The 18,976-nt window shown below is 51.1% G+C and overlaps 1 protein-coding gene across 3 annotated transcripts in view; it reads left to right on the top strand.

Annotated features, from left to right (window-relative positions):
• Rab11fip5 (RAB11 family interacting protein 5 (class I)) overlaps positions 1-18,273 on the top strand; it is a 41,995-nt gene extending 23,722 nt beyond the window's left edge. Inside the window, exons 2-6 of one of the 3 annotated variants that reach the window (XM_013035784.1) lie at positions 3,102-3,538; positions 3,676-4,372; positions 10,626-12,299; positions 15,540-15,705; positions 15,961-18,273. In XM_013035784.1, coding sequence (XP_012891238.1) covers positions 3,102-3,538; positions 3,676-4,372; positions 10,626-12,299; positions 15,540-15,705; positions 15,961-16,164 — 3,178 coding nt within the window. In that variant the 3' untranslated portion in view covers positions 16,165-18,273. Of the gene's footprint in view, positions 1-3,101; positions 3,539-3,675; positions 4,373-10,313; positions 12,300-15,539; positions 15,706-15,960 lie in introns of all 3 variants that reach the window. The other 2 variants (XM_013035782.1, XM_013035785.1) reach the window with 2 other exon arrangements.
• Positions 18,274-18,976: the final 703 nt, after the last annotated feature.

Genomic DNA, 18,976 nt, shown 5'->3' with positions numbered 1-18,976 from the left:
TCTATCTATCTATCTATCTATCTATCTATCTATCTATCTATCTATCTATCTATCTATCTATCTATCTATCTATCTATCTATCTATCTATCTATTTTTTGCTAGTCCTGGGGCTTGAACTCAGACCTGAGCACTGTCCCTGAGCTGCTTGCTCAAGGCTTGTACTCTTCTACCACTTGAGCCACAGTGCCACTTCCAGCTTTTTCTGTTTATATGGTACTGAGGAATCAAACCCAGGGCTTCATACATGCTAGGCAAGCACTCTACCACTAAACCATGTTCCCAATCCCTGCTTTAGATACTTTTGAAAATGGATCTTGCATTGTTGCCCATGTTGGCCTGGACTGTGATCTTCCTGTTTATGCTTCCTACATACCTTGTATAAGAGGTGAGTACCACCACATCCAGCTTTATTGGTTGAGATGGGGTCTTGCCAGCTTTTTGGTAGGCCTGGTCTTAAACTGTGATTCTCTCAGTTTCTACCTCCCAAGTGGCTGGGGTAACAGGAGTGAGTCACTGTGTCCAGTCTACATTTTCCTCCTTATGCCTGGTGTGTGGAAACTTCACAGTGACGTCTGTAACTCTGTTCATTGTGCTGCATACTTAAAAATCTTCTGTTGTTAACACTCAGGTCCTGAAGGAAATTCTTGTATTACTTTCTTTCGTAGTTTTTTATATTTATGTTTTCTTCTTTTCTTTTTCTTTTTTTTTTTTGGTTGGTCGTGGGTCTTGAACTCTGGGCTTGGGCTCTGTCCCTCAGCTCTTCAGCTCAAGGTGAGCGCTCTACCGCTTGAGCCACAGCGCCACTTCTGGTTTTCTGGTGGTTTATTGGAGATAACAGTCTCACCGAGTTTCCTGCCCAGGCTGGCTTTGAACCTCAATCCTCATATCTCGGCCTCCTGAGTAGCTAGGATTATAGGCGTGAGCCACCAGTGCCCGGCTCTTTTCTTTATAATACTATTAGACTCTTTTTAGACCAGTTATAGGTTTACAGAAAAGTGAACAGAAAGTATGAGTCTCCTTATGCCTCTTGGCCCTGCTAGTTTCCTCTGTTATTAACATCCTGCATTAGTGTGCACATTTGTTATAGCTGATGGGTGAACACCAATATATTGTTGTTAACTAGCCTGGGGTTTACGTGGGCCTCAACTCTTTGTATTGTATATTCTTTGCAGTTTTGATAACGGAAAAGATAGACACTACCTTTGTACTATCATACTGCCCTAAACAATGCTCTTCCTCCTCTGTTCTTGGCCTGTTTACTCTTTTCTCTCTCACTTTATTATTTATTTATTTAGTTAGTTTTTGTTTTGGTTGGTTGTGGGGCTTGACCTCTGGGCCTAGGTGCTGTCCTTGAGCTCTTCAGCTCAAGATAAGTACTCTACCACTTGAGCCACAGCACCACTTCTTGTTTTCTGGTGGTTTGGAGCTAAGAGTCTCATGGATGTTTCTGCCTGGGCTGACTTTGAACTGCGATCCTCAGATCTCAGCCTCCTGAGTAGCTAGTATTACAGGCATGAGCCACCAGCACCTGGCTTTCTCTGTCACTTTAAATTGCTGGTAACCATAGACATATTATTTTCTTGACAATTTTGTCCTTTTCAGAATGTTATATATTTTAATCATAAAATATGTAACATTTTCAGATTGTTTTGTTTACTTACATATTTAAAATATTTCCATGTCTTTTCATGGCTTGATAGTCACTTTTTATCATTGCATAATATTTCACCATCTATACATTCACCTTTTGAAGGATGTCTTGGTAGCTTCCAAGTCTGGGCAGTTATAGAGCTGCTATGAACATTTTGCAGATATTACCCTTGAAGTTAAAGTTTCACCTATTTACTACTGTAATAAGATGAATACTAAGAAGCACAATTGTTTCTTGTATGAGAGGCTGTCAGTCTAGGCAGTAGCATACCCACTTCTCAGTAGAGTGGACTCTGCTTGCCCTGGGCAGGAGCCTGTGTGTTGGGGATCTCGCTTCAGTGTGTCCTCATCCTTCTTGCTGGGGAGTCTGCAGTGGGAAGAATATGGGCTTTAATGTGATGGGAACCTGTTTCTAAGTCTCCTCTCTCCTCTGTGCTTGTTCTTGGGTGAGTTACTTCCCCTGAACCTAACCCTGTGATCTGTATAACAGGACAGCATCTGCCGTGCTTTGTGACATGGGAAACGTGGGGGAGAGGACATGGAGGAAACAGAGGAGGACCCTTCTGCTGGCTATACCTATGTGGTACTCAGCATGGAGGAGCTCCTCCTCCTTCAAGAGTCTGTCTGTCTGTCTCTGTCAGTCATGGGGCTTGAACCCTGAGCTCTTCAGCTCAAGGTGAGCGCTCTACCACTTGAGCCACAGCACCACTTGTGGTTTTCTGGTGGTTAATTGGAGATAAGAGTCTCATGGACTTTCCTGCCTGGGCTGGCTTTGAGCTGCAATCCTCAGATCTCAGCCTCCTGAGCAGCTAGGATTACAGGCATGAGCCACCAGTACCAGGCTTTTCCTGGGTCTCTTGCTTCAAGTCTTAGCCATGTCTCACAGCTGTGTTCCTGGCAGGACTTGGGGTGAGTCATTGTGTAAGGTGTGTGTGTATGTGTGTGTGTGTATGTGTGTGTGTGTGTGCGCGCGCGCACATATACACTAGCATTTTTGAGTTTCTGGCCCTGGGCCTTTGTGTGAACTGTTCTTTTTTGGTGGCTCAGAACTAGAGCTTCAGCTGAGATTGGCCAGAGTTGATGTGAATAGGGGAAAATGTAGGTAGGTGTGTCTATACCAGGAGCCTGGATATGGGTCTAGTTCCTCCCTGGTTTCTTCTTATCCCTTTGGGCCTCAGGGTTTCCGATATGGAGGGGAGGGCCTGGGATGGGGTCTCTGAGCTCCAGGGGAAGGTACTGCTGTGCTGTTGCACAGCACCTGAATAACTTTCCCCATCATGGAAAAGTGTTGGTTTCTCAGCTATGCCTGTGGCTTGGAAGCCTGGGCTTATCTGCCAAAGTAGAAGCTCTTGGGCAGAGGCTGTCAGTGGCCCCCAAAGCAGGGAGGGGATTTGGGGAGCTGGGTACCCTTGGCTACGGTCAGAGCTCTGCCCATCCCCTCTTCTCACAGGTGGTACAAGCTACACTCCAAGGCAGGCAAGAAGGAGAAGGAGCGAGGAGAGATCCAAGTCACAATCCAGTTCACTCGCAACAATTTGAGTGCTAGCATGTTTGACCTGTCCATGAAGGACAAGCCGAGATCCCCCTTCAGCAAGCTCAAGGACAAGATGAAGGGCAAGAAGAAGTTTGAGCTGGAGTCTGCCTCTGCCATCCTCCCAAGCAGTGCTCTAGAGGATCCTGAGCTGGGCAGCCTGGGTAAGATGGGCAAAGCCAAAGGCTTCTTTCTTCGCCACAAGCTGCGCAGATCATCCTTGACCCAGTCCAACACCTCATTGGGCTCGGACAGCACCTTGTCCTCAACCAGCGGGAGTCTGGCCTACCAGGGCCCTGCCTCGGAGCTCCTTACCCGATCACCGAGCCGCAGCAGCTGGCTGTCCTCTGAAGGGGGTGAGTGAGCTAGAACTGCATGCCCTGGAGAGGGGAGTAGAGAGTGGGTGGGAGAGGAGGGGTGAGGAAGGCCTGGCTGGGCCCAAGAAATGGGGTCCTTATCCCCTGTGCTGACTCTACATGTGTCTCCTTTTCAGGCAAGGATTCTACACAGTCCCCCAAGTTGCTCACCCACAAGAGGACCTACAGTGATGAGGCCAGCCAGATGCGTGCAGGTCCTCCCCGGGGTCTTCATGACCTCCAGGGTCACGTGGATGCTGCCTCCCGCTCTTCCCTCTGTGTCAACGGAAGCCACATTTACAACGAGGAGCCCCAGGCCCCCTTGCGGCATCGCAGTTCCATCCTGGGCTCCTTCCCACCCTCTAGCTCCCTGCACAGTGTCTCTTCCCGGCCCTCTGAGGAGGGGCCTCCGACCTCCGATGACTCATGGGGCAGAGGCAGTCGTGGGACCAGCAGCTCAGACGTGGTACCCATACCCGGACAGGAGGAGCTGAGCACTCAGACCAAAGTGCTGGCTGTCGGGGCCGGCCGCTCTGGAGAGGAGGAGGGTTCCCGGCCTCTGGAGCCAAAGCCAGTGCAGGTTGCCACACCCATGGTGGCCTCCTCTGAGGCTGTGGTAGAGAAGGAGGGTGCACGGAAGGAAGAGCGGAAGCCTCGCATGGGCCTCTTCCACCATCACCACCAGGGGCTGAGTCGGAGTGAGATGGGGCGCCGAAGCTCTGTGGGGGAGAAGGGAGGTCCTGCCTCCCCCCACCACTCATCCGTTGGGGAGGAAAAGCCTAAAAGTAGCTGGTTTGGTCTGAGAGAATCCAAGGAACCAACTTCAAAGCCCAGGTATGTACTTGGCCAGGCCAAGGAGGCCAGGTGTTTGCTGCCTGGAACCTGGGGCAGGGAGCAGGCTGCTGGGGCTCTGGCTTTGCATGGATCAGAGGGGCACCTTGTGTTCCTATCCCAAGACTGCTTCTCTGCACATGGATACAGGTGAGTTGCCAGGGCACAGTGCTCTAAGAGTCCTGTGGGTAGAGGTTGTCTTGGGCCCTGCTAGGTGAGTTGGTCAGAGAAAGGCAGGGAGGGATCATTTGTGTGGGTCTTGGCTTTCTGATCTCTACCTCTTGCCCTTCTTTTGGCCTTAAGGTAAGAAGCATTGGCAGGTGGTAGGATGGAGACCAGAGACAGGATGGCATGCTCAGAAGCCCCACCTGTGTGAAGCAATTCCTCTCAGCTGGTCTGCTGGCCCTGGGGTCTTTTCCCTCTGAAGGACTCAAGTCAAATAATAGATGCTTTGTCCCTCCTCCTCCTCATTCCTTTACTACCTTGCCTGGCAAGAGGCTGGGCAGTACCCTCAGAAAGTGTAACCCCCTCCTTGGGCCTCTGGCCTGCTCTCATGTCTCTTGGTGTTGGGGTACAGTAGTATTGGAAATGCTGATGACAGCTGTTCTGTTATGTTCTCACCCTGACCCTTCGCCACCTCCTCACTCGGAGCCAGAGAAAGCTGCTGCATTGCCTGGCAGGACCCTCCAGGGGTAGGTCACAGAAACCTGAATACGCCCTGCCCAAGTGCCTGGGTCCACCACGAGAGGGGCAGCATTGATGGCAACCCAACTGGTGGTGTTTATCTAGTCTCTTAGCAAGCCTTCCCCTTCCTCCCTCATTGCTCAGTGGATGCAGGGACAGGTGGAAGGCCCAGGGGGGTCCAGTAGACAAGAATCAAGAGATCAGTTAGGCTAGGTGAGACAAGAATCAAGAGATCAGTTAGGCTAGGTGCTTGATGGCTCACAGTTGTCATCCTAGCTACTCAAGAGGCTGAGATCTGAGAATCACAGTTTGAGGCCATCCCAGGCAGACAAGTCTGTGAGACTCACCTCCATTTAACCAGCAAAAATCCAGTAGGGGATGTATGGCTCAAGTAGTGGAGCACCAGCCTTGAGTAAAAAAGCTAAGTGAAAGCAGCAGGCTGAGTTCAATCCCCAGAACTGGTGTGTGTGTGTGTGTGCGTGTGTATGCGTGCATATGCGCAGGCACGCGGGTCACACACACACCCATGCACGCCCACTCGCACGCACATACAGAACTCTACACCTATTTCCCAGCAGAGGAATGTGCCAAAGTTTTTTTCTTTTTCGCTGTGAAATGCTGAGTGCTGAGAGGTGGGAGATGTACCTGCTACCTTCTGGGGTGCCTACAGTCTCCATTTTCCTTCTGCTTCTCCACAGCTCCTAACAGCCTTTCAGTTTCCCAAGAATTTGGGATGAGTAGGCTAAAGGTGGGGTTTCTGTCTTGTTCTGATTTGCATTCTGAGCAGGCTGGAGGGTACCAGGGTACCAGTAGGAGCTGTAGGGAAGATCTAAAACTGGAGTAACTGAAGGTAGCTGCCAGGATCTCCAGCTGGGATGTGGGGATCCTGTCCATAGACCTAAGGGCTTAGGGGGGACCTGGAGCTACTGCAGATCCCTGGATGGTTCCAGCTAGCAAGGGCACCAGCGCCCTCTAGTGTCCCCATGTGGCACTGATGCCCTACAGCAATACCTGAAGCAGCAGTGTTGGATAATGGCTGACAGAAGGGCTGATTGCTGGAAGGACAGAGAAGATGGCCCTGATATGTACTGGTCTGCTGGTCCATGTTGTTAGACTAGGCTTCTATTCATATGGGGCAGAGGGGGAATAGGTAGAGACGCCAGCTCTGCTGTAGTGTGTTAGTGTGTGCTTGTGAATAGGAAAGCCCATACATGTGAGACCCACCAGTAACACAGAGGGCTGTTTTTGTGCCTATCCCTGGTTCTCCTAGTTTTCTGCCCCTCTCCCTTACACTAACCAAAAATGTACAAAAATACATTTAACTGGGGGTAAATCTGATACGACAGAGAGGCAAGTCCATCATTATGGTGGCCCTTAGCATCTCTGCATCTTCCTAGCTCTTCCCCCGGTAAGGTGGACAGCAGATCCCAGTGGGTCTGAGATTGTGCTGTGGTTTCAGAGAGAACAGCTACGTTCTAGCTGCTGTAAATGAGTTACTTCAGTGTATTCCCAGGCACTTAGAGTTAGTGCAGCTTTATGTCCTGTTTGTGACTATTTTCCTAGTATAGTTATATAGTTACCATATTAACAGTGTTCTGGTCTTCCTACTTAGAGCTCATAAGGCCCTTCTCTGTCACCGCATGTGCCCAGTTTCCTGACTTGTTTCCTGGGCATTGAAGTATATCTCAGGAAGTCACAAGAGGGTTGATGGCCAGAAGACACATTGGCTGGGGATTGGCTTGCCTGGGGGTCTGGCTTTGGCACTTTGGGAACTAACTAGTAGAGCATCAGTACAGATCCACTGCTGCCACCCTGGGGACTGATGTGTGGAGGAAGGACAGAGAACTCACTCATCTCAGCCAAAGGAAACAGGCTAATGGTGGGACTTGCTACACTGGTGGCCTCAGGGAGTGGTGTTTAAGAAGGATGGAAGCACTGGAAATGAGGCTCAGCAGTAGAGCACTAGCCTAAGAAGGGTGGTAGGAATGAGCCGGTGATGCTTATTAAGTGCTACAGAGTTCATAAAACTCTAAAATGGTTGTGTTTCTTTTGTGTATGTGTGTGTATGTGCACGTGCACGTGTGCACATCAGACTTGAACTCAGGCTTGGGTGCTGTCCCTGAGCTTCTTCTTTTTTTTTTTTTTTTTTTTGCTTAAGGCTACCATTCTACCACTTGAGCCATAGTTCCACTTCTGGCTTTTTGGTGGTTAATTGGAGATAAAAGAATCTCATAGACTTTCCTGCCTAAGTTGGCTTCAAAGCACAATCCTCATATTTCAGCTTCCTGAGTAGCTAGGATTACACGTGTGAGCCACTGGTACTCGGCTGATGCCCTGAAGTTTTATTCCCCCAGGGTGAAATGATAGTCTGGATAGACAGTCTGGATAGACAATTGGTCTTTCTCAACAATTGGCCCTAAGAGGCAAGGCAACTCAGCATATGTGTGCCTGGTGGGAGGCTGTGCTAGGCCGGCATGATGAGTTCCAGAACACAGAGGTGTTTATAAAGTCTGCTGTCAGAGAACAGCCTTCAGAGGTGAGCACACAAGGGGACATGCTTCTGACCTGTGCCCAGAGGACTGGTGGAGAGGAAATGTTTTGCAGAGCTTTCAAGATCTGCCCTTGGTGTAGAGCAGGAAGAAGACAAAGGGCGGGGGGCAGGACATGGTGCTGAAGACCTGGATGGACAGGTTGCTCTCAGGCTGTGCCAGCTCTAGGAAGCCTGTTGGCTTTGCCACCCAGAGCTCCATCCTCCAGGGGAGGCTCTCTGCTGATTCCATACCAACGAGTTCTTGTGCATCTCTGGGGAGCCACCCTGGGGAAGGAGGCTGCCAAGCTAAGCCTGGGACTCCACGTCTACTTCCCTGGCACTCCTCTACCTGCAGGGCAGACTGCCCGTACTGTACTGCCAGCTTGTAAGGGTGAGTGTGGGGCTAGGCTGGAGCTGAGATTTCTGCTGTTTAACCCCAATGGGATTTTCTCTCAGGCTACTCTGGAACTTATCGTGAAGGGGGCTTGGGGAAAGATGGAGTGCCCTAGCCCTGTTCCTGGGTTGGGGCTGAGGTTAGTATGGATCACTGATGAGGCTGAAAGTAGGGTTATAACCCATATGGTGGTGGAGTATTCCTTCTCACTCTTCTTGGTTCATGTAGCAGGCATGTTATCTGGCCCTTGGCCTGACTAGAATGAAGGAGCAGAGACATTTGCTGGAGTTAGGGATTCTGGGCCCATTGTTCTTCCTCTTTGAGTCTCCGCATGTCCTTAGAAACAGGAATTGGAGGTAGACAGAAATTTTTACCTCCCCATCCTCCCACCACTTGTCTAGGTGGTGGGGACAGGACAGAATCCTGTCTTGGATGGGGAATTTTTCTAGGGGAATAAAAGGTCACAGGAGTCCCCAGGAGCTGGACTTCCTTCTACAAGAAACCATGTGTTTAGTGCCTTCAGTGTGGCTCTGTCCTTCCATGTGAGACTTTCCCACTTCCTCTGTCCTGTCTCTGGGAGCAAATTGGACTCTGGGTTCCTGGAAGAATCTCGCAAGTTCTAAACAGCTCAGTCTTGTTCTACGGGTGGCCTCCTGCCCCACCCACATTTCTAATGGGTGGCTGGCAAAGCCTGGCTTCTGCCACCTCAGGGCTCACCACTCACATTTCCTGAGTAAGGAACTAACGGAGTGGAATAGATGGATGTGGAGATTTCCTTGGGTGTTCCACCTGGGAAGGCAGGGTCAAGGACTGGGGTCATCTCAGCTTGGAGAGACGGGGAGAAGACTGGCTGTGAGGAAGGAGACTGTTGGATAGCTGTGGGTGAGGCCATCAAGGCCTGGGCTCAGCTGCAGGCTACCTCCGGACCTTTAAAGCTAGAATGTTTGGTCTGCTTTTTTCAGCACTGTCTTCCATTCTTCTGTCTGTGTCTTAGGAAAGCAAAGGTTTTTGGTGCATTTCTGAAGTTTGTAGATGCTGCTCAGAGGCGCTCCTCCTGCAAGGTTCTGGGGGTGGGGTTACCTGGAGGCTGCAGGTTGTCTTTGTGTCTTTGGTATAGATAAAATTCACTAGGGATTTCTTGGGAGGACCTGCCCTGCCCTTGCCCCTAGGGGGAGCTAGAGATAAGAACACATTTTATTTCTTCCTTTCCCCTTCCCTCTTGTCTCCTCTTTTCTCTCATTCTCCCTCCCTCCCTCCCTCTCTCGATCCTTCCCTCCCTCACTCTCTCCCTCATTCCCTCTTTCTCTCTTTCCTCTGTCCTCTCTCTCTCCCTCTTCTCTCCCTCTTTCCCTCCCCGCTTTCCTCCCTTCTCCCCTTCCTTCCATCCCTCTCCTCCCTCTCCTCCCTCTCTTCCTCTCCTAGTACTCAGGCTTGAACTCAAGGTCTGGGCATTGTCCCTGAACTATTTTGCTCAAGTCCAACAGACTTTTTTTCCTGGGCTGGCTTCAAGCCATGATCCACAGATCTCAGCCCCCTGAGTAGCTAATATTACAAGCATGAGCCACTTGCACCTGCCTTCGAAAGACATCTAGAGTACTTTACTTGGACTCTAGAAGGCTGCCACATTGCCAGCTTTTATTTCCTGAGGCTGGCCCATGAGGTAGGTGAGGTGAGGTGAGGTGAGGAGGCACTGTTTCTGTGGTGCTTTGCATTAGGCATCCTAGAAGTCTTGTCAACCTTGGCCAGTTAGATTAGCCCTTATAGATAACAGGGCAGATTCTCTTTGATTGGTGATATCCCTATCTTTACCTCATTCTTTTTCCTGGGATCGTGAAGACTCATTGTGCTTTGGGCATCTGAACGAATTGTAGGTGCCTAGCTTGGCTCTCTCATGTTGGCTTTGTCCATCCACATACCTATGTTGGCCTTCCTTGTTCTGCTTTCTCTCCCTTCTCCAAGATAGTTCTCCCTCAGGTCTAAAATGAATGTCAGGAATTAAAAGTGTGAATCCAGTGTTCAACAGACCCTTCAGAATAGGATAGTGGAACAAACGCTGGGTTTAGATTTCTATCTTCCCTGTAAGCTAAGATTACTGTTGTCTGGGGCCCGGTGTGAGGATGATGTTCACTTTGCCCACCATCCTTTTCCTTGGATGGCACCTAGTAATATTATGTCTGTTGGGTCTTCTCTCTGTCACCTACCCATGTGTCTGCATATAGCCAATGTGGTCTCACAGCGCCCAGTGTCCAGGTGGGGGGGCAGGGGTGTGGTATTCAGTAGGGCTTTTCTAGTCTCAGCATTAACCAGGAGGCTCATGGTTTTGTCTCCCTCCACAGCCTGGACGTGTCTCCTCAGGTAGAATCTGACCCAGCTGCTCCTCCTCACCACTTCCCCTGCTCCCCCTGGGCTTCGGCCCACCCCACTCCTGCTCCCACCGCTGCTCCTATGCTAAGCACTAACCTTTTTGCAGCTGCCTCTCCCGCTGCTGCCACTGCTGCTGCTGCCACCACAGCCCCCGAAGCCACCCCATCTGGATTCTTGGGTGTCACCAACCCGTTCCTCACCTCCTTGCAGAGCAACCCCTTCTTCGAGGAGCTCGTAGCGGACATAGCACTAAACTCTCCTTCACCTGCTCCCTCTCTCCCCAGTGCCTCGAGGGCCAGCCCCACCCCCCTGGCCTCCCCTGGGAAAGCCCTGCCTGAGTGGGACGACACCTTCAACATCTTTGCTGCTGGCAGGCTGCATCCAGAGGCCAGGAGCGAGATCCTGGCCCTTGCAGGAATGGGGCTGGAGGCAGCTGGGCTGCAGGACTCAGGCCATGAGGCCATGACAGTGAAGGCAGCAGAGCTCCAGGAAGACCCTGGGGGAGAAAAAGGTGGGAGCAGCATGTGGCTGGAGCCCAGGGCTCCTGTGGACTCAGGACTGGACCAGCAGAACATAAATGTGTCTGACCCTGGGCCCCTTGGGTCTGTGGGGACTGGGCTGTCACCTTCAGCAGTCCAGTTGTACCTGAGCGCCTCGGTCTCAACGCCAGACAGGGAGCCATCTGCCCCAGAAAGGGGTGCTGAGCCAAGTCCAGCAGACAGTGGGACATCTCTGTTCAGCTCCCCAGAAGTGCTCAGTATGTGGGAGAAGCTGCCTGGTCCAGATGATGCCCCTGAGGGCCAGAATGAGGAGACCCCCAGCAGTGAAAGCCAGCGTTTCCATGAGCTCAATATGGTGGATGATTCCTGGCCTTGGGATGTGGTCACCGTTTCTCCTACAGCAGAGACAGCTTCACCAGTCCCACAGGAAGAGTCTGATGAGCTGTCTGCTTCCCAAGCACAGCCCGAATCACCTAAGGAGAGTGAGGGGCTCCCCTCGCTGGAGCTGGAGCCAGAGCCTGAGCCTGCATGGGAGCCAGATGAGGGGCTGCAATCCATCACACCACCTCCCAAGCCACCACGCCTCTTCACACCCTCAAATTCCCAGGTAGAAGTGGAGGAGGAGGAGGAGGAGGCAGAGGAGGAGGAGGAAGAGAAAGAGAAGACTTCAGGGGGGATGAGTAAGAGGGGGATAGGAACAGAAGACACTGCCCCAAGTGCATTGGTTGTTGGTCCCCAGGAAAACAAGGAAGAGAGTGAAAAGCTTGAGTCAGTAGAGTCTCCCAGAACCCTGTTGGGTGGGGCAGGCCTGGAAAAGCTGGTGGAAGATGCTGCCCCCCTTGAATCTGTGGCCTGTCCAACTGTGCCCACTATCTGCCCTGAGAGTCCTGTCCCCACAACCTGTTACTCAACAGGTTTGGCTCTTCCAAGTCAGCAGATCCTGGGACCTCCAGAGAGAGGAGAAGGCCCTGCGGCCCAGAGCCAGGGGTCAGTAGAAGAAAGGCTTGGGCTTCAATCAGCCACTTCCCAGGAGGCTGATTTGTGGGCCTTGGAGGAAGATGCCTTGAACCCCTTCTTATCTCAGGGAAGCCGAGATCCCCCCAGCCTCCCGTCCACATCCCCACCAGTGTCCAGGGAATCTTCCATCCACTCTGGCCCTGAAGAGCCACCTACACCCCCAGAGCCTGCCTTTCCACCGCCCCCTCTCCCACCCTGGGCAAGCCACCGCCGCGGGGAGCCTGGTCCTCCATGTTCTCCTGCGCTTGGAGCCTGGCCCCTCACCTCTTCCTCCCCATCCCCGGGGGAGCCAGCCTCATCCCCTGGCCCCCTTGAGCCCTCCCCTCCTGGAGGCTCCCCTGCCCCAAGCGGGGAGGACCACGCTGCAGCCACCCCAGCCTCCCCGCTTGTGCTTCTGCCCTTGGAGACACGACCAGCTGAGGAGCCACAACCCAGTGCCAGGTGAGCGTCCATTCTGAAAACTCTTTCCAGGAGGACAGGGAGGAGGGGGTACAGCAATACTGGAGCTCCACATTTTAGCCTCATTCTTGCCTCAGGGCAAATGAGGATATCCTCCACCCCAGGATTAACGGGGGCTTTGAAGCCATGAGTTTTCTGTAGCATGGGACTATAGACAGTCAGGGTGGCCCCACAAACTAGGGGTTTGGAGAGGAGCCCTGACGAGGAGCAGAGGTGAGCCTGCATGTGCTTGCAAGGGAGGCGATGACAGCGGTGCACACTGTGCAGGGGAGCTGTGGGCAGGGGAGGAGCTCATTGGAGGGTTGGTTCTTCCTGCAGGTGGCAGTGGGATCCCAAGCAGTTTTCTGTCCAGGAAGGGTAAGGAAGCTGGCTGGAGAAGCAGAGAGCAAGAAAAGAAACCAGGACTTAGATTAGAGAAGAGGGTATAAACTCAGGGGAAAGAAAGGAATGCTCAAATGCACAGACCTTCAGAAAGAGGGCTCTCTAGCCTTTGCAGGCACTTCACTGGCTTGCTTTCTGCATGGTTTTGTGCCTTTTGAGGGTGAGTTCCCAGCAGTTAGGGTGCCTGTGTGACTGCTCACTGTGTCACTGAGTTAAAGGAAGAACAATGAGATTGACACCTCACTAAGTAAAGCAGTGAGTGTTGATCTGTAAAGTTGAAATTGGGGTATGCTGGGAGTGACTCAGCTGGGCAGCAGAATCGAGGGACAGCAGCGCTCTAGGAGGCCCAAGTGAAGGAGGGATGGGCAGAGAAGCTGCTGCTTCTAACAAGTAGGGCATGGGACTTAGGGGGCTGATCATACTCCACCACTGGCCTCCATGAAGCCCCCAGGCTGCTGGGGTACTTGCTGCTTCATATATTCAAGTCACCTCACTAAGTTCACTGAGTATCTGCTTTATATCAAGCCCAGTATTTCCTAGCCCAGTGGGGAAAATAGGGGTGATCTGGTCGTCCTTGTCTTCCTCCTTAGTTGTTGATACTGCTGGACTCCCTGTGGGGAAGCTGGTAGCCCCATGGCTTCTTTTTTTGCTATCATGGGAGGATTTTGTTTTTGTTTTTTATTGTGTTTTTGCTTTTTGTTTTTATGGTCGTGGGGCTTGAACTCTGGGCTTGGGCATTGTCCTTGTGCTCTTCAGCTAAAGGCTAGTGCTCTACCACTTGAGCTACAGCACCACTTCCAGTTTTCTGGTGGTTATTTGGAGATAAGAGTCCCACGGACTTTCCTGTCGGGACTGGCTTTGAACCGTGATCCTCAAATCTCAGCCTCTTGAGTAGCTAGGATTACATGTGTGAGCCACCAGTGTGTGGCAGTTTTGCTCTTTTTTGAGTTGGCTTCATGTGCTTATATGGTGACATATAAATCCACACAGATGTCCTTAGATGAAGGCTGCAGGCTCAGGGTCTTTCAGATATAGGCTGAGAGCCTAGGCCTACCAGCTGCTCATTGGAGGTACATGGTCCTTAGAGCTGTTTTCCCCACTGCAGTGCAGACTCCTAGGTAGCAGTTAGGACTGAGATGCATCTTTTTCCTACTCTGCCCCTGGTAGATGCTTGGCCCTAGTCTGAATTTGAGTCTGAGTCTCAGCTCTGTCCTAAGGATCAGAGCTGTTTCTAGGTGTCTGCATGAGCCTGCTGCAGTGGCATTCAGGGCTGGAGTTCAGGACTAAGCTGTTTTGCTTCCTACTCTTGAACAGTGTGAAGCTTCTGTAGAGTGAGAGTAAATTTGTAAGAGGTCCCCTAGGGTGGGTTAGCTGATTTGTGGGCTGGATACTTACAGCTTATGTAACTGTGATTGGTGTAGGGTACTGGGTTATCCCGGGGGAAGGGTATCCTAGCCTGGGAGAATCAAGAAGCTTCCTTAGAAGTGGAGCTATGGCTCAAGTGATAAGAGCACCAGCCTTGAGTGAAAAGGCCTGGAGGTCAATTCCTAACACTGGAAAAAGAAGTCCTTTTGGGTGAGGTGGTCTTGCACAGTTTTGAAACAGGAGTAGAAACAAGGCCACTGGGAAGAAGGGGCAGTACTCCATGCAGAGAAGTAGCTTTTTAAGGTGGCTAAGTGATAGCACTTTCCACTGTGCCTGGAGTATGGAGAACACTGGGCCCAGGTTGTATTAAGTGTTTTCGGTCAGGAGCCATTATAATCTCCTGAACCCTGCAGGGAGCAGTTGGAAGTAGGCAAGACTTCATGGGAAGGCTGGTTAGTAGCAGTGATGGCTGCAGAGAAGATATAGCTAGCACTGCTTGGAGAGGAGGGGCTGCCCTGACAGAGAGGGGGAAGGTGGCAGGGCATGATTGATTCAGGCTGAGCTGAAGGGCACAAGTCAGAGGGACTCTGAGGTTCTGACTGTCCCTGGAAGATTCCCTGTTGAGGGAGCACAGAAGAAATGACAGGTGTGAGAGGAGCGAGCCAGCCAGCTTGGAACTGTCCACACAGGTCCAGATCCTGGAAGTGAGGGCTGAGCGGGAGTGAGAGAAGTGGGGGGGGGGAGATGTCAAGGAAGAAGAGAGAAAGAGAAGCTGGAGGTGGCAACTAGTAGTTAAGACTGTGAAGAGGCTGGCAGAGGCTTAGTTGCCATCTGGAGGCCTTGAGGTAGAAGGGAAGAGAACAACCAAAGGAGAGAATGGTACAAGTGTGGGCTCCACAGAGAGGTTAGGAAGGTGAGAAAGTGGGTTGGTGACTTCAGGTTTACTTATAGTGGGTATAGGGCCCAGGTTCTATTCTAATGGGTTGAGTAAACCAAAGGTAAGAAGTTACGTGTGGAATGTAGTGTGTGCTGAGGGTGAGGGTTGGGAAGGAAGGATGACTTGTGAGAGTTAGAGCAAACACAAGATCACAAGAGATGTTTCACAGGCCTGTCTAAATAAATGTACATGGGAAGCTACTAGTGGAGAGATGGGTGTCCAAGTATCTTAGTCTTTCCTGGTTTTAGCAGAATTGGGGAAACTGGGACAGTGGGAGGGCTGGGCACGATGCTGGAGAAAGTATAGAAGAGGAGGAAATGGTTGACGGGGATCATCCCTGGCCAAGACTGGGTCCAAGAGAAGATGTTTGTAGCTACCTGTGTAAGGGACAGGTCATCAGGTCAGAGGGAGCGCAGTAGGCATAAATAGGAAGTCCATGGCGGAATGGGGATGAGACATGCAGGGCGCAGCTGTCAGCAGCCCGGGCGATGCTGCAGAGAAGGCGACCTGATAACCTACCACGATGTCTGTCTTTGCAGTCCTCACCCTGTGAAGCCTCTCAGTGCTGCCCCTGTGGAGAACAGCCCTGAGAAGAAACAGCCCCGCTCCAGTCTGAGCACAGCCCTGAGCAGTGGGCTGGAGAAACTCAAAACAGTGATCCCAGCACCCCAGCCTGGCCAGACTGTGGATACTAAGAGGCTGAAGGTGAGGCCCAGCAGGATGTCAGGGGGCATCTTGACAGAACAGGTGCTGTGGAGAGACCCATAGTGTCAGGGTAGGGTGTTGGAGAGGGTGGAGCAGGAGCAGGTTAGCCCCTTAATTGGAAGCCAGTTATTTGGGCCATCGCCAGCATTGGAGTCAGGCAGTTCCGGAGGCCTGTAATGGGGAAACCGGTGTTGGTGGGGAGGCTGGTGGTAGGCCTGGGGCTGTCCTGCTCACTTTGTTGCCGTCTGACCTCAGGATTCTGCTGTGCTGGACCAGTCAGCCAAGTACTACCACCTGACTCATGATGAGCTCATCGGCTTGCTCTTGCAGCGAGAACGAGAGCTGAGCCAACGGGATGAACATGTGCAGGAGCTAGAGAGCTACATCGACCGGCTGCTGGTGCGAATCATGGAGACTTCACCCACACTGCTGCAGATTCCTCCTGATGCTCCCAAGTAGTCCCTCTCATCTCTGACACTGGAAGGCTGGCCAGGACCTGCTACCCAGATAGAGCCTATGTGCCCATATGCCTGCCTTTTCTCCCTCCTGCTGAACGCAGTTTCGTCTGGGCAGGGTACAGCTTGTCCTCATGGTCACTTCCTGCCACCCTCTCCCTCCTGCTTCTGCTGGAGATGCTGGAAGGGGACCCTTTGGATTCCTATTGGAGGCATCATGGTCCATGTAAAGCTTGGTGTCTCTGGCAACCCTGGGTCTTTCCCACCAGCCTATTTTCATTCCCCTTAGCTTTGGGGGCTCTAGGGAATGGGGAGAATAAAGTTAGCTTTCTAGATGGCTCGGGGTGATCTGTGGTTGGATGTGGTAATTGGGATGAGACTTGCTGGCAGATTTAATCATCCCTAAGAATAGTCAGTCATTTTCTTCCCACAGCTGATCCATCATCTCTGTATTTACCTTCAGTGTGTGGAGGGTCTTCTAGTATTACAGGGACCAAGCTGCCTGTATGTCTGTTGCAGATGGCCAGGGTATCTATTGTAGCCTCATACCCATCCCAAAAGCAGAGAGCCTATATATTCTCATCAAGTCTCTGTCATGTCCTGAATGTTTCCACCTCAAGCTTTTTGCAGAACAAGTGTAGTATGGACAGAAGCAGTCAAGGTGTGTGGCTTTAGCTGCCTCCTGCCCCTCTTCTGACCTTCCTACTGAGTGTCACGCTGACTGTGTGGAGGTAGTGCTGGGTAGGGGAAAGTTCTTCCTTGTTCTTTGGGTTCTCTCCTACCTGTGTTATGTGGGCCCCTCCAGGTTGAGGCTTTGGCTGCTTATGTTTTGCATTCAAGCCTCCATATCAGTTCTTGCCTGTCCAGATGCCAAAACTCTGCTGTGGTAGAGTTTGAACTTTTGGAAACCAATTAATATGTGCCTTTTGTTGGTGAGGTCAAGAGCCTCTGATGTAGACCTCTCCTGGGCTGTGGCATCCCCTCTCTCCTGCTGAGCACATGGAATGGCTCTGTTAGGGTCCTGGGAAGGGGGGGATACTAGCTGGGCTAGTCCTGATGTGTGCTGTTTCTTTGAAAATATATCAACAAGGGGTCTGCCAAGATTTTCTTGTTCCCTTAACCTTCCTGCTGCCTTCTTCTCTTCCCTCAAGCCTATTTTGGAGGATCATAGGATAAAAACCTATGGTGGGCAGTGGGCTTAGGTCATTAGGCCTCAGGTCTTATGATGCATCAATAGCCTGGTCCGTAGATGGGATGTTATACATCTAAACACATGTACTTAGGAAAATGCTTTTGTTGCTCTCTCAACTGTTCACTAAGCTACTGACCCAGACTGTCCTTTCTGCTCCATTACTTTGCTTGCCCTGGCCACAGTACCCTTTGAACCAAAGTATCTGTTCTTTAGCTCAGGCCTTGGTTTGCTAGTAGAGAACATGGCAGGCTTCCCCATGGCAAGGATCTCTTGGTAACTTCATAACTTGAGCACCCTGCATTACAAAAGATACGGGATGAGGTGAGGAGATGCTGAAAGAATAGGCTTTGGTCCCGTGATAAGGCAAGAACCCTCTGGGGCTGCCTCTTCTTCATGACAGGCTGGTAGTTTCACTCAGAATGTCTCAGGAGATATATTGTGATGGTGATGTCTTTTGCCAGCATGGAGGAGCCCCACACACAGGTAGTGGGGTTGGAGATTTGAGGAAGCCTCTGTAGAATTGTCAACTTTAGGATTATCGGAGCTAAGAAGTGTCCACGGGTGCCCAGACCTTCAGTCACATGTTCTGGGGCAGCTGGGGGTTGGAGAGTGAGGGAGTCAACCTACTAAGTGTTCCTCTGGGCTCTAGCCTGGTCCCTGATCTTCCACCTATCCTTAATGATGGACCTCTCACAGGTCTAGGGCAGGGATGTCTTCAGGAGAGGCTTCAAATCAAAGCCCAGGTTTTTCTTTGATGTTTCTGCTCCTGGCCACAAGTTGGAAGAGAGCTGGGGGGGGAGGGGGGGCAGGGAGCAGGCCCAGTTCTGCTTTGCTGTTTGTCTTCCTAGTTGTAACTTCGGTTTATAAGGAGCTTGTTCTTCATGTTTTGAGCACTTTATGAAGAATAAAAAGTTCACATACTGCAGGTGGTCTTTTGTGATTCTTGCGAAAGAAATTGCTGGTGGAAGACATTAGCCTTACATCAAGGTGATGGGATTATTGGACAACATTGCTCCTATCTTGACTTCATAGGGCAGCAACATAGTGTTGCTCTGTGGTCTGGATTTGACTTTTTCCTACTCCTACAGTGTCTGCATTGGGTACCTATAATAGGCATATTTACTGGGTACTATGTGGGGAGGAAGGTACAAGGTTAATCTTGTTCTTAAGTACTTACTGAGTTGAGTAGAGGAAGGTAAGATACAAATCCAAAAATACAAATTATTCTACCTGGCTAGCTAGATTCTGCAGTTTCAGGAAAATTCTGTTTTTCATGGTTCAATCATTGGTGAGCAGATGAAAGCTCAAGAATACAGCAGCTCATACAGTGTCCAAAAAGACATGGGTAAGCACAAGCCAGTCCTAGGCCTCACCATAAGATTAATGAGACCCGTATCTTGCCCATGTAATTGTAACTCCTCTGTACAGTATTTTTACAATAAAAAAAAAAAGTAATGAGACCCTGGGCTGGGAAGGTGGCTCAGTGTAGTGCTTGCCTTGCATGCATGAGGCCCTGCGTTCGATTCCTTAGCACCACATAAGCAGAAAAAGCCAGAAGTGGCGCTGTGGCTCAAGTGGTAGAGTGCTATCCTTGAGCTGAAGAGCTGAGGAAGCACCCAGGCCC

Source organism: Dipodomys ordii, unplaced genomic scaffold (assembly GCF_000151885.1).
Source record: "Dipodomys ordii isolate 6190 unplaced genomic scaffold, Dord_2.0 Scaffold220, whole genome shotgun sequence".
Taxonomy (NCBI): Eukaryota; Metazoa; Chordata; class Mammalia; order Rodentia; family Heteromyidae; genus Dipodomys; species Dipodomys ordii.
This window is presented reverse-complemented; position numbering and strand designations above follow the sequence as displayed.